Genomic DNA, 14,532 nt, shown 5'->3' on the forward strand with positions numbered 1-14,532 from the left:
GGAAGCCCGACACAAGACTCGATCCCAGGACCCTGGGATCATGACCTGAGCCAAAGGCAGACGCTTAACCAACTGAGCCACCAAGGTGCCCCTGTTGCATTTCTATACACCAATAACGAAGCAGCAGAAAGAGAAATCATGGAATCAGTCCTATTTACAATTGCACCAAAAACCATAAGATACCTAGGAATAACCCTAACCGAAGAGGTAAAAGATCTGTACTCTGAAAACTATAAAACAATTATGAAAGAAATTGAAGATGACACAAGGAAATGGAAAGATACTCATGCTCATGGATTGGAAGAACAAATATTGTTAAAAAGTCTATACTACCCAAAGCAATCTACACATTTAAGGCAATCCCTATCAAAATACCACCAGCATTTTTCAGAGAGCTAAAATAATCCTAAAATTTGTATGGAAACAGAAAAGACCCCAAATAGCCAAAGCAATCTTGAAAAAGAAAAGAAAAGCTGGAGGCATCACAACTCCAGACTTCAAGGTATATTACAAAGCTGTAGTCATCAAGGCAACATGGTACTGGCACAAAAATAGACACAGATCAATGGAACAGAATAGAAAACCCAGAAATGGACCCACACTACATGGTCAACTAATGTTTGACAAAGCAAGAAAGAATATCCAGTGGAAAAAAGACAGTCTCTTCAACAAATGGTCTTGGGAAAACTGGACAACCACATGCAGAAGAATGAAATTGGACCATTTTCTTACACCATACACAAAAATAAATTCAAAATGGATGAAAGGCCTCAATTTGAGATAGAAAATTATCAAAATCCTAGAGGAAAAAACAGGCAGCAACTTCTTACTAGACATGTCTCTGGAGGCAAGGGAAACAAAAGCAAAAATGAACTACTGGGACTTCAAGATAAAAAGCTTCTGCACAGGGAAGCCTGTGTGGCTCAGCCCATTAAGCGTCTGCCTTTGGCTCAGGTCATGATCCTAAGGTCCTGGGATGGAGTCCCGCATCGGGCTCCTTGCTCATCAGGGAGCCTGCTTCTCCCTCTGCCTGCCATTCCTCCTGCTTGTGCGCTCTCTCTCTTGCTCTCTCTCTCTGATTTAAAAAAAAAAAAAAAAAGCTTCTGCAAAGCAAAGCAAACAATCAACAAAACTAAAAGGTGACCTACTGAATGGGAGAAGATATTTGCAAATAACATATCTGATAAAGGGCTAGTATCCAAAATCTATAAAGAACTTACCAAACTCAACACCCAAAAATACAAATAATCCAGTTAAGAAATGGGCAGAAGACATGAATAGACATTTTTCCAAAGAAGACATCCAAATGGTAACAGACACATGAAAAGATGCTCAACAACATTCATCATCAGGGAAATGCAAATCAAAACCATGATGAGATACTGCCTCACACCTGTCAGAATGGCTAAAATTAACAACGCAAGAAACAACAGGTGTTGGTGAGGATGCAGAGAAAAAGGAACCCTCCTAACTGTTGATGGGAATGCAAACTGGTGCAGCCACTGTGGAAAACAGTATGGAGATTCCTCTAAAAGTTAAAAATAGAACTACCCTACAACCAAGCAACTGCACTACTACATACTTACCCAAAGGATACAAAAATACTGATTTGAGAGGGCACTTGCACCATGATGTTTATAGCAGCATTATCAACAATAGCCAAATTACAGCAAGAGCTCAAATGTCCATTAACTGATGAATGGATAAAGATGATGTGGTGTCTGGAAAACAGTATGGAGGTTCCTCAAAAAGTTGAAAACAGAGCTACCCTACGGCCCAGCAACTGCACTACTGGGCATTTACCCCAAAGATACAAATGTAGTGATCTGAAGGGGCACTTGCACCCCAGTGTTTATAGCAGCAATGTCCACAATATCCAAACTATGGAAAGAGCCCAGATGTCCATCAACAGATGAATGGATAAAGAAGAAGTGGTGTATGTATGTATGTATACACACACACACACACACACACACACACACAATGGAATTTTATGCAGCCATCAAAAAAATGAAATCTTGCCATTTGCAACAACGTGGATGGAACTAGAGGGTATTATGCTAAGCAAAATGAGTCAATCAGAGAAAGACAAGTCTCATATGATCTCACTGATATGAGGAATTTGAGAAACAAGACAGAGGATCATAGGGGAAGGGAGGGAAAAACGAAACAAGACGAAACCAGAGAGGGAGACAAACCATAAGAGACTCTTAATCTCAGGAAACAAACTGAGGGTTGCTGGAGTGGAGGGGGGTGGGAAGGGTGGGGTGGCTGGGTGATGGACACTGGGAAGGGTATGTGCTATGGTGAGCGCTGTGAATTGTGTAAGACTGATGAATCATAGACCTGTACCTCTGAAACAAATAATACATTACATGTTAATAAAGAAAAAAAGTTAAAAAAAAGGATGATGTGGTGTGTACACACACACACACACATACACACAGAGGAATATTACTCAGCCATCAAAAAGAATGAAATCTTGCCATTTGCAACAATGTGGCTGGAGCTAGAGTGTATTATACTAAGCTAAATAAATCAGTCAGAGAAAGACAAGTATCATGATTTCACTCTATGTGGAATTTAAGAAACAAAACATGAACAAAGGGGAAAGGGGAAAAAAAGAGGGAGGCAAATCATAAGAGACTCTTAACTACAGAGAACAAACTGAGGGTTGATGGAGGGAGGTGGGCGGAAATGGGCTAACTGGGTGATGGATATTAAGGAGTGCCACTTGTGATGAGCACTAAGGTATTATAGGTAAGTGATGAATCACTAAATTCTACTCCTGCAACCAATATTACACTATATGTCAACCAACTAGAATTTAAATAAAAACTTTTAAAAAAAAGGAGAAGAAAAAGGAAAAAAGGAGGAAAAATACACTAAATAAGGAAATTTAAGTCATAAAAAGAAAAAAAATAAAACTATAAGCTTTCAAAGAGAAACACAGGAGGAAAAGTTTATATGTCATAAATAATCACCCATACAAATGAATATTTTATTTCCCACAAACAGGGCCCAACAAGTTGCCATTATTTGAGTGAACTGCTAATAAAGAATCCAAAATTCAAAAGAAGCCCATTTGCAGAAGTGCAACTTAGCCTCTCTCTCCTGGACAGTAGCTTTCAAAAATGTATATCGCATCACATTCTTAAACTCTTAGAGGAGATGAAGACTCAGGAGTAGGATATCAGTCAAAATCCAACTAGAGAATGAGAACAACTCAGTGTGTTCATAACTGGGGATTTGATGAAGACAAATGGTTACACAGATGATGGAAGAGCTGAGAAACCAAAAAAGAAACCGTGAGGCTACCTATTGCATTAGCAGCAGCAGGAAGCCATGACTGCCCTCAGGCTAGAGAGACAGTGGAGTGCGGGGTGCTGGGTCACCTGGCAGCAGCTGGAACACCAGTGGAGCTACCTAGAAGAAGCCAGAACCACAGAGGAAATGCAGCCAGTAACAGAGAGGGGACAGGGAAGTGTACTCTCCCCTTTCTTCCATCCGCTCCTTCATTTCTCACCAGTGCCTCCCAAACTCAGCAGAAGACAATAGACATGGTATCGTGGGAAACAGACAAGGGACAGCCACCTAGCAAAACAGTGCAGGAAGGAGCAATGAAATGGAATGTAGGAATGTATCTGAGAACAAAAGGGCCAATCCAGACATAAATTCTGTTCAGGAAAAATTAATTCTAAAGTCTAAAACATTCAACAGTAATGACAAGTGTGCAGTTATAAATCCTAGACATCTGATCAAACTTGAATTAATAACTTCTTTTCTAAGAAATCTTTATGTCCTAAAGTTTAGGGTAAGGCACTACATGTTACAGTTACTTTCAGACTTGTACAATACAGTATCAGTTCTAATGAAGTTTCTGTACCGTGGTTATATTACTTTTTAAATTAAAAATGAATTTATTTTGAAAACTAAAAAGTTACTGTAAGAGAAAGTAATCTGACTAAAGTAAGAGTTCTCATTTTGGAATCAGGTCAACCTCAAACAAACATTTAATTTGTATGTCCCAAAAAAGTTAAAACCATACCATTTAAATCTGCATTTTCAAATCTGACCCAGACTATTTTCTCCTTTTCTTCTGTTAGAGGTGTTCCACTGTAAGCCTGCATAGTAAACAGAAATGTTTGAATAAAAATGTTTTACAGCTCTAATATTACTGATGTTCAAGACAAAAAATAACTTAAACAAAGCCAGCCCTATCCCTCTCCAATTCCACCAATCCTACATCTTGGGAACCAATTTTGTAATATTTTTACTCCCAAAGTTATCCCGGAGTCTGATAATCTTGGTTAAAGGAATTTTACCTATTAAAGAATTGCAGAAACCTAAAATACAATGATCATAGTCTATTAGAAAGCATCACTACAAAGCAAAAGCACTCAATAAACTAAATCATGCCCTGTATTGGCCAACAAATAAGAAGGCTTAAGAAATAAACTAAACTACCACATGTATCTATTTAGTCCCAGGTATTTATGATCGGGTAATTACACACTATCTAGAATTTTCAAAAGTATTACTACCAGCTTGCCTTCAATTCCAGGTGGAAGGCAAGGGCCAGAGTTGGGGGTGAAAAAAAAAATGTACAGTATGACTTTTTCAGTCTTTTGTCTGGCTCCTAGACCCAACCTATTAGCTGGGTTTCTACAGACCTGCAAGGTTGACAAAGATGAGCATAAACTGCCATGAAATCATAGGGAAAGTGTCAATGGTATCCATCAGTATTCAAAGGGAGTCATTTCTTCATAAAGCAAATGTTTCTATTTAAAAGTTTTAAAGACTGGGGCGCCTGGGTGGCTCAGTCGTTAAGCGTCTGCCTTTGGCTCAGGTCATGATTCCAGGGTCTTGGGATTGAGCCCCGCATCAGGTTCCGTGCTCCGGGAGAAGCCTGCTTCTCCCTCTCCCACTCCCCCTGCTTGTGTTCCCTCTCTCCTGCCTCTCTCTCTGTCAAATAAATAAAATCTTTTAAAAGTTTTAAAGACTGTATATATTAATGAGCATTTAGAATGTCAACAAAAGACCTGCAATATTCTCAATTATAAAGTGAAAGTTCACAAAACAATGAATACAAGCTATACCAAAAGCATACAAAAACTACCATCCTGCATATAATTTGTGTTATACGTAACCTGCTTTAAATTTCCATGCCAATTTACAGCCCCTGTACTGTATCATACAAGGTATTAACTTGTATGGTAATTGAAAATCATCTACAATGAAAATACTACTAAATGAATTACTTTAACAGATTTACTATACAACAGAAATTATCTTACAAATCCTTAAAATTGCATTGTCTTTAAAAAAAAAAAAAGAACCACCAACCGACTGAGCCACCCAGGTGCCCCTGAAAACTTTTTTAAAAATAAACTTTAGGAGGGGCACCTGCGTGGCTCAGTCGGTTAAGTGTCTGCCTTCGGTTCAGGTCATGATCTCAGGGTCCCAGCTCCCTGCTCAGTGGGGAGTCTGCTTCTCCCTCTCCTTCTGCCCCTCCCCGCTGCTGGTGGTCTCTCCCTCCCTCTCTCTCTCCAAATAAATAAATAAAATCTTTTAAAAATAAATAAACTTTAGGGACACATGGGTGGCTCAGTCAGTGAAGCCTCTGCCTTGGGCTCAGGTCATGATCTCAGGGTCCTGGGATCAAACCCTGCATCAGGCTCCCTGCTCGGCGGGAAGCCTGCTTCTCCCTCTCCCTCTGCCTCTTCACCACCCACCCCCACACCCACCCCTGCTTGTGTGCGTGCTCTCACTCGCACTCTTTCTCCTTCTCTCTCTCTCCCAAATAAATAAAACCTTTAAAAAATAAATAAAAAATAAACTTTATATTTTGGAATAATTTTAGATTATTAATATAGTACAGAGTTCTCGTGTACCCCTCAGCCAGTTTCCCCTAATGTTAACTAACCAAATCCGACCTTGCCATGGTACATTTGTCAAAACTATGACACTGACATTGATGCATTACTATTAATTAAGCCTCAGACTTTATTTGGATTTCATCAGTTTTTCCACTAACGTCCTTTCTCTGTTCCAGCATCCAATCTAGACTAGCACAGTGCATTGAAGACAACTTTTTTTTCCCCACATCACGTTCTCCTTTAATCTGGTAAAGCAATAACATTTTTCAAAATTTTCCTCAGTACAGCAGATTATAAGGCTGTTTATCACCTGCAGCATTATTCAACATTCTCCCAATTCCTTTGCAACACTTGCAGGATGCTCTCCTTTGATTTCTGAGCAATATGCCGAACATAACAAAGTTGAATGAGGTCTTTCACTATACTGGGATTCTTGAACTTCTTTGCTTTCCCCTTCAGGGGAAAATAAGACTTTCAAAACAAGCCCTGTATGCTTTTGCTATGTCTTCAAGTTTTCCTCTGTCCTTAGAAGACATGGTGTTCTCTACCAAGCCTTCTTGAGAAAATTCTGTGAAACCGACTGAGACATCTGAGTGCCACTTCTTGCGTGCCTTCCTGAAGGTTTGCACAGAGAAGGCACATGTGGGTATTTTCTTCTCAGTGAGGCACATACCCACCCACTGCCCATCCAGCTTTCACTTGGTATCCTAATAGAGGTCAGTGTACTACTACACCAGAGGTTTCCCCCACCTTCCAGCGCCGATTATTCGCCCTCCTTCTACAACCAAGATCCAACTACTTTAGCCCTCTCATTTAGAATCAAAACTTTACCCCATTATTGACAGGATTTATTTATTTCTCCTTTTATTCCTTATCAGGTTTCTAATGCATAAACACATTCATAAGCATAAAGTTATTGTTGAACTTTATTTTTTTATTGCTGAACTTTAAAAGACAGTTACAATCACAGTAGATATGCTGTATTTATATGTTGGATGTACATATTTTATTTTTTCACTGCACAGAAAACCACCTCCATTGTGTCCAAAAGTATGTAATTTCTAACTATAGCAAATAATACTATAGGGATCACATACCATAATTTGCTTGACTACTATTGACATTTGGGCTGGCTACAATTTGTTACACTGAAAATGCAGAACTTTCACACACATACACTGAAATGACAAGTTCTGAGCTTTACCTTTCTTCTTTGCTGAATTATTTTTTAATAGATTTCCATAAGATTATTAGCTCAAAGAACACAGCTAAGGGCATCTGTAGCCATCAATAACATCTGTTAAACACACCGGGAATTCACTCTATCTGTAATAGCTGAAGAAGTGGACACCAGTCTAACAACGCATTTTCTCCCTTTTGTGGGTACCTGGAAACCCAGAGGATAATTCCTAGGCTCCAGGAATTCGACAATTTCCAGAATAGGAGTTGGAACATAACATCAGCAAAAAAATATAATTTTCCAAATGGCTGACTGCAAAGTACCACAGGGGGATTCTGGATTAAAGGTGGAAAAAAAGAGGCCAGAGGTCACCAAAATGGCCCACCACCTGTGTTTATAAATAAAGTTTTATTTTAGCACAGCCATGCCTTTTCCTTTAGATAAAAAGCAGTGCCGAGTAGTTGCAACAGATATTATATGAACTGCAAAGCTTATCTGGCCCTTTACAGAAAGTTTGCTAACTGCAGCACAAGACCATGACGCCTTAAGGAAAGGCACCAAGTATCCCTTCAACTTAACACAGTGCCCGACCCATAGTGGGTGCTCAAGTAAATGTCTGCTGCCTGAATTTTTGCTTTCTTTCCAGAGTAAACAGAATAATGACCTGCATAACATAAATGTCTTGAATGAATATTCTTTTTTTTTTTAAAGATTTTATTCATTTATTTGACAGAGACAGAGACAGCGAGAGAGGGAACACAAGCAGGGGGAGTGGGAGAGGAAGAAATGGGCCTCCCCCCGAGGAGGGAGCCCGATGTGGGACTCGATCCCAGGACCCTGGGATCATGACCTGAGCCGAAGGCAGACGCTTAACGACTGAGCCACCCAGGCACCCTTGAATGAATATTCTAATTCTTAGTTCCATGACTACAACCTTACTTCCATAGTTACTACTCTGATCCAAATCTTCATAATCAATTGCATAGATTATCCCCTTCCTAATGTTTAATGCTCAAAAAACTAATCTTTTTTTTTCTGAATTAATCTTCTACCTTCCAGCATTTTTACCTTACCAATTTTAACAGCGCCTATTTTCAATCTATTAGTCAACCTGGTATTCTTGTTTCTCTAGCAAACTCTCTATTCCCTCAAAGCCTCTGACCACAGCCTCTCTCCTCCCACCAATAAAAACTGCTTGCTACACAGGGTTTCCACTAACACAAAAGGTGCCTTTGTAAAAATGTGATAAAGAGGCACTCTAGGGGGGCGCCTGGGTGCCTCAGTTGTTAAGCGTCTGCCTTCAGCTCAGGTCATGATCCCGGGGTCCTGGGATCGAGCCCCACATCGGGCTCCCTGCTCCACGGGAAGCCTGCTTCTCCCTCTCCCACTCCCGCTGCTTGTATTCCTGCTCTCGTTGTGTCTCTGTCAAATCAATTTAAAAAAAAATCTTTAAAAAAAAAAAAAAGAGGCACTCTAGGGGCAGGCAAATTACAAAAATTTTTAAATGCCCCTTCCTTGGAACCAGCCTCATGCCAGGGCTCAGGGCTTAAGAGAAAGAGCAGTTTGGAGAGACCAGGTTGGATTTCAGCCCCAGGTTACTCTCTAGAACTGGCATTCCGTGCAGAGTCCAAGATGCTCTTGGACAGCAACTCTGTTGCCCGCCATACCCAGCTAGCCAGTTTCCTCCAACATTCAATACCCAACCTTTCCATTCATTTCAACTGCTATTTCCAATGTCCTTTAGAATTTGACTTTCACTCTTTCTCTGCTACTCATTCTCTGAACAATTACATACTCAGTCTGTATTCTCATTTATAAACCTTACTGAAATGCTACTGTAGACTCTGCTTGTTTCAGCAATTTGACTTCCCTTAGTAACCAAGTTCCTCAAAATAGGAAAGCATTTATTATCCCTTACATGCCCCAGAGACCTTGTCATTGTGACCCATTTCCATTAAAGTTATCTGAACATGATAAAGGAGTATCAACATTTCCTGATACTTTCCCTTATTTGATAAATACAACTTACATAATATAACCGAAATCTGGATTTCAGACTTTTCTAGGATGCTGTCATAAAGCTGGGACACTGGATCTATGAATTCCTTTTGTCAACAGCAAGGTTACAGATAGCCTGGCAGTCAGGAAACACTGACATCACCACAAGGAGAAAATACCTTTCCTTTCAGTAGTCCCACTGAACAGAGCTTCCCACAGCCACTGTTTCACAAGAATCCCCGGAGGTTCTCACTACACACACAAGTTACTGGATGCCACCTCAATTCCACTGAGTCAAACTCTGGGACGGGGCCTGGAAATGATTATTTTTAACACACGTGCCAAGTGATACTTATGTTAAATCTGGGCAACAGTGCACTAGATATGATCCCAGGAGGGTTGCTCTCCTTCTTTATTCTTACATTTATATAGAGAGAACTCAGTTATAAGTTAGAGTAACAAAGTATACCCTACTTGGCATAAAAATACTGCTCACCATGAAAGACATGTAGATTTGTGCTCAGTGTAGTATTTAGCTACTATAATATCTAGTTAATGAAATGCAATGATCACTTCAGACAGGCAACATTTAACTAGGGCAAGAGAAAGATTCTGGAAATAGAACCCAACTAGAGAATCCCAAGTCCCATCTCTCAGCTAACATCTCACCTGATTCCTCTTAGGAGAGCAAGTCTTGAGGAATAATAATTGTGCACTATTAGCATAAAACTAAGGCACATGTAACACTAACACGTATAGTTCCTACCCTACCAATGTTCGGGATGCTAAAACATCAGAAGTCTTTCTGAAGTTGATGATACTAGTGTCAAGTTTAGGAAAGAGAACATTTCAGAACTTTCCTGGCCAATGGTAAAATCTACTATATTTCTGAAACTACACAGACACTTACCTGTGGCACAACATCCTGTAGAAAAGTCACAACACTTTCCATGTAGGACTGCTCCCTGAAAAAGAGTGAAATGGATAAAATTTACCCTGACAGCTTAAAACAAAACATGGAAAAGTTCTTTCTACAGGGCCTAAGAAAATTACTCACAATATTAAAAAAAGAAAAAAGACTAACTCTCATCAACTGATAATTCTGCTAAACTGCTTTCTGGTTTCTTTGTATATGTTATTAAATGAAATGCAAATGAGATATTAATCTTTTTAAACATCATCTCTTCTTAAAAGTCATGCTCTCTTAATTTGACATAGATACTCTAACTTGTATTTGAAGGAATGATGACACAAGGCTAAGGCAGGACTTTCCTCTTGAGTCAAAGCGAAAGAATTCCCCAGTCAGAGCAAGAAAAACTGTGGCTGATGACTCAGTACTTAGTGACCTTCTCTTTAAATTGGTTATGTACCTAGTCCCTTACCTGTATATAGCAAAATCAATTTGCATTTTGCTGCAGGCACAGGCATTAGGAGATACTAAGAAATCCTCACAGAATTTTTGCCATAGACAAGACATGGGAAAATATTAAAATGCATAAAAGTGAAGAAAAATGATACTGTTAAGGTCACTAAGAGATTTTAAATGGGAAGTATATGCATTTCAGCAAGTGGAAAAAAAATTCTTCAAAATACCAAATCAAATTAATTTCATGTGAAAAATTACATTTGAAGAAACTCATATGAGTTATCCTAAATCCTATAAAAAAGCAATATGCCTTAGATAGCTACAAAAACTGATTAGGCTGAAAAAAACAAAAAACACACACACAACAATTTGATTAGGCCTGCCTCTGCCCTCTCGTTTTTCTGCCACTCTCTTCACTCTGCTTCCGTCATCTGCAACTTCCATTCCTAGAACACACCAAGCTCTTTGAGTCAAGACCTTTACGCCAGCTTTCTTTCTGCCTGGATTCCTTCCCATACTCTTCCATCCCTTTCATTTCTCCAGTTTAAGTGTCACCTCCTCAGAGAGGCCTTTCCTGACAGCCTGAAGTCAGCCTCCCCACTGTCATTCTCTATCAGAGCACATCAGGTGCTGATCAGAGCCTGTAATCACTTTACTCATTTACTGTTTCCCCCCCCACACTAGAATGTAAACTCTACCACAGAAAGGACTCCAACTCTCATGTTTACCTTCTATCTCCAGAATCTCTAAACCAGTACTTCAGGCATGCAGTAGATGCTCAAGCATTATTTGTTAAAAGAATACAAATAAAAGATTTTTTAAAAACACTAAAATTACATATTGAATAACAAAAAGCAATATAAGTTGGATACCACATATTCTATGGTGAGGCAACATAGAACACTGCCGAAGTGCAGACTCTGGGGACAAACTGCCTGGGTTTGATCCAGGTTCCCCTTCTTGGCTATTCCCAAGGACAATTTAACTAATTTCCCCCTGCTTTGGTTTTCTCACCAGTAAAATGAAGACTGAAAGAGTACCTAACTCATAGCTAATAACATGCTTAACTTGTTGACATGGTCCATAGTTAGCAAACAAATATGGCCCAGGGAAACGCAGGAGGAAAAAAAAGGAAATATTATAGCAAAATACTATATTATACATATACTTTTCTTAGTCTGAGAGGGCAGTCTTTATGTAACATGCTAAACTGCCCAAGGGAATAATATAAAATGCTACAATTCCCTTATGAACATTTTAAAAGGTAGAAAACGAGTTTTACCTCCTTATCCAGATAATGAAGGATGTTCACTGTCCACCCTAACCCACTTTATATAGGGCAACTTCCCTATATTTCATTTATGAAAAGAGTTTGCCTTACCCACATCTGCTCACTCATTCCCTTTGTCTAAAATGTACCTTTGATTCTAAATGCCCAAACTCTACTCAGCCTTTAAAGTACATTAAGTTAGCTTCTTAATAAACCCTTCAGGATCTAAAATACTAAAATATTCCCACTAAATACTCCCACTAAAATATTCCCTCCCAATTCTCATGGTTTGCTGGCACCTTTTTTTATTGGTTACAGTGATCTCAAGTATACATATCTTAAAACCACATTAGATCATATGCTTCTAGAAAGTATAAATAGGCTTTGGCAAAGAATGCTTAAAATACAGAATGTACTCTTTATGACACTGACTTTGAAACCTTCTGACTGAAACCTAAATAAGAGATACATTTTACATTAGGATCTGGTCAACATATACATACATATGAATAGTGTGTGTCACAAAAGAATATTCCCAACTATATTTTCTATAATATGCAATTTCATTTTTTAAATAATGGTCTTGATCCACTGAATTGATCTAATGAGCCATCAATCTTTGAACCTGGAGTTTGAAAAAACATCAGTCCTTAGGATTTAGCACAGTGCTTTTGATGTACCCTATAAATGTGAATACATTAACTTGATCCTCCAGTTATTCCTTTTATTTGGTCTTGGCAATATTTATCATCCTGTGAGGCCAAAATTAAATAGATTTTACAAAAGTAGTGAATGTTCAGAAAGGAACCCTGAATGCTAGCTACTATTCTGAACAAATTTTCTTTAGCTTTTAGGCTTATCTGAAATTTGCTTACGTGACAGCCTGGGGGCGAACCACAACTCCACCAGTACAACGACTGGGTCTTCTGGGAGAATCTGTAGCCATAGCTTCATTTGCTAAACCTGTTTCCAGCACAGAGAGATAGGGGGAAAAAAATGGATTATTATTGTTGTGGGTAGGGGTAAGGGTTTATGGTTCCTCACTAGAGATCCCTTATGGAAAATGCCTAAAATGTAGGAAACCTTCCCAGCAATCCCCATTACAAGAAAAAGGGGGTAGACTGGGGGAGGAAGTAGATAAAGAAGTTTTCTAATTATCATGAAATTTTTTTTATTTGGACTAAGCCTCAGAACCACAGAACTAGTTAAGACTCTTTCTTTCTGGACCCTCTGATCCTCTGTTAACATAAGCTAGAAAGGTAAGGGATGGAGAGTCTAGCACAAGATTTCTTAATAAAAACAAATGTGCCATCTCTGTGAGCCGAAATTAAAGAATTGTACTAAAATCCTGAAATAGCGAAAATACACATGGCACAATATTTCAAGACCTAATGGACAGTGAAATAATTAATACCTTCCAACTAAGACTGTTGGGAAACTATGAGCAAGGCTGCATACTGTAACTATGTATAGTGATAAATGTTAACTAGACTTATTGTGGTGATCATTTCACAATATGTACAAATATCAAAACATTATGTTGTAAAAAAATTATGTTGTACACCTAGAACTAATATAATGTTATATGCTGATTATAGGTATCAAAAAAAAAAAAAAAGGACTGCATGGTCATAATATAACAAGAGTTTTTAAATCATATTTGTCAACCCACTGCTATTGTAACCTAAACACCAGAGCCTAAATAAGCAACAAAAAACTTATATGACATTAGAAGCCCCTTATCCTTTCCTGTCACATCACTGAATCCCGATCCTTGAATGTCCAAACGGCATCTGAATCACCTGGAAGGTTTTAAGAGCTTGGAGTGTACTTGGTTAAGGTTAAAAGAGGATTGACAGCAATAGTAACGATCTCTTTCAGGGCTCAGGAAATCCACAGCCTGGAAGCAATCTTGAAAGCCCCTAAAACCATCACTTCCAAGTAGGGAGGATCCTATCACCTTATTTGAAAATTCCCAAACTGATGAGTCTCATCTGCTACTACAAAAACACCCTTTGCCCCACCTAGCCCACGCACCCCTTCCTCAGTAGGTATCTTCACCACCAGCCCCTCAGCCCTCTCATTTCCATTCCACCCTTTATTTCCCGAAACACAGCCTCCCAAGAAATGTCCTTTAACGGCCCTGTCTCCTGAGGACGACCCTCGCCAGCCCCTCAGGCCCCACTCTCCTGAAAGACACTAGCACAGCTCTACCCACTTAACCTCCAACGCGGAGCCACCGCTGCCCCCGGCCGCCCTCTGGCCCCTTGCCCTTCCTCCCCTCCCCCTCCAATCTCGCTAGCTCTCCCTCGTCGAACCCCTGCCAGCCAAGCCCTCTCCCCTCACGCTGCTTGCCCCTCGTCCTCTCCAAGCCTCCCCAAAGCCACAGCCCCACCAGCCCTCTCACCCGCCGCCCCGCCGGTAAACGCTGTTCTCCAGCTCAAGGCTCACTGTTTGGAGTCTCCCTTTGTGATTGACGGCTACCACTTCCTACCACGCCTCAGCGGAACTACTTTTCTAGCCAATCCCAGAAGGAAACTGGCTACGGCCGGGCACCGCCCTTGGAGGTCAGCTTCGCCAACCAGCAAGTAGAAAAGAGGCGGACCCGCCTCCTGAACTTACCCAATCCGCTGGGGCTCCAGGGAAAACAAAACAGCATGTAAGTTCGGCTGAAGCCGAGGTGTCAGGTTCGGTTGCGAACGCAGGCAGGTAAGGAGAGTTACGAACACGTCTGTTTTTCTTTGCAGACAGCACACCTACGTGGCTTTGTCGAAAACAATCATGCCGCAGACTCCTGTGCACTTCAGCTGAGCGTCTCGGGCTGGCAGTCGGAGGTCGG

The 14,532-nt window shown here is 40.0% G+C and overlaps 1 protein-coding gene across 8 annotated transcripts in view; it reads right to left on the reverse strand.

Moving 5' to 3' along the window:
• Positions 1–14,532, reverse strand: part of BCAS3 (BCAS3 microtubule associated cell migration factor) — a 598,395-nt gene extending 583,863 nt beyond the window's left edge. For 4 of the 8 annotated variants that reach the window (XR_015769358.1, XM_028109073.2, XM_088028352.1 and 1 more), the window contains exons 1-4: positions 14,316–14,531; positions 12,569–12,656; positions 9,968–10,022; positions 4,049–4,124 (exon numbers count right to left, since the gene is read on the reverse strand). Coding sequence is in view for 7 of the 8 variants with exons in the window: in XM_028109073.2 (XP_027964874.1) it covers positions 4,049–4,124; positions 9,968–10,022; positions 12,569–12,656; positions 14,316–14,352 (256 nt within the window). In the remaining variant the exon portion in view is untranslated. Of the gene's footprint in view, positions 1–4,048; positions 4,125–9,967; positions 10,023–12,568; positions 12,657–14,100; positions 14,184–14,315 lie in introns of those variants that run through there. The other 4 variants (XM_028109071.2, XM_088028350.1, XM_088028353.1 and 1 more) reach the window with 4 other exon arrangements.

Source organism: Eumetopias jubatus, unplaced genomic scaffold, assembly GCF_037043125.1.
Source record: "Eumetopias jubatus isolate StellerSeaLion01/CBP00866 unplaced genomic scaffold, mEumJub1_p1.0 scaffold_10, whole genome shotgun sequence".
Taxonomy (NCBI): domain Eukaryota; kingdom Metazoa; phylum Chordata; class Mammalia; order Carnivora; family Otariidae; genus Eumetopias; species Eumetopias jubatus.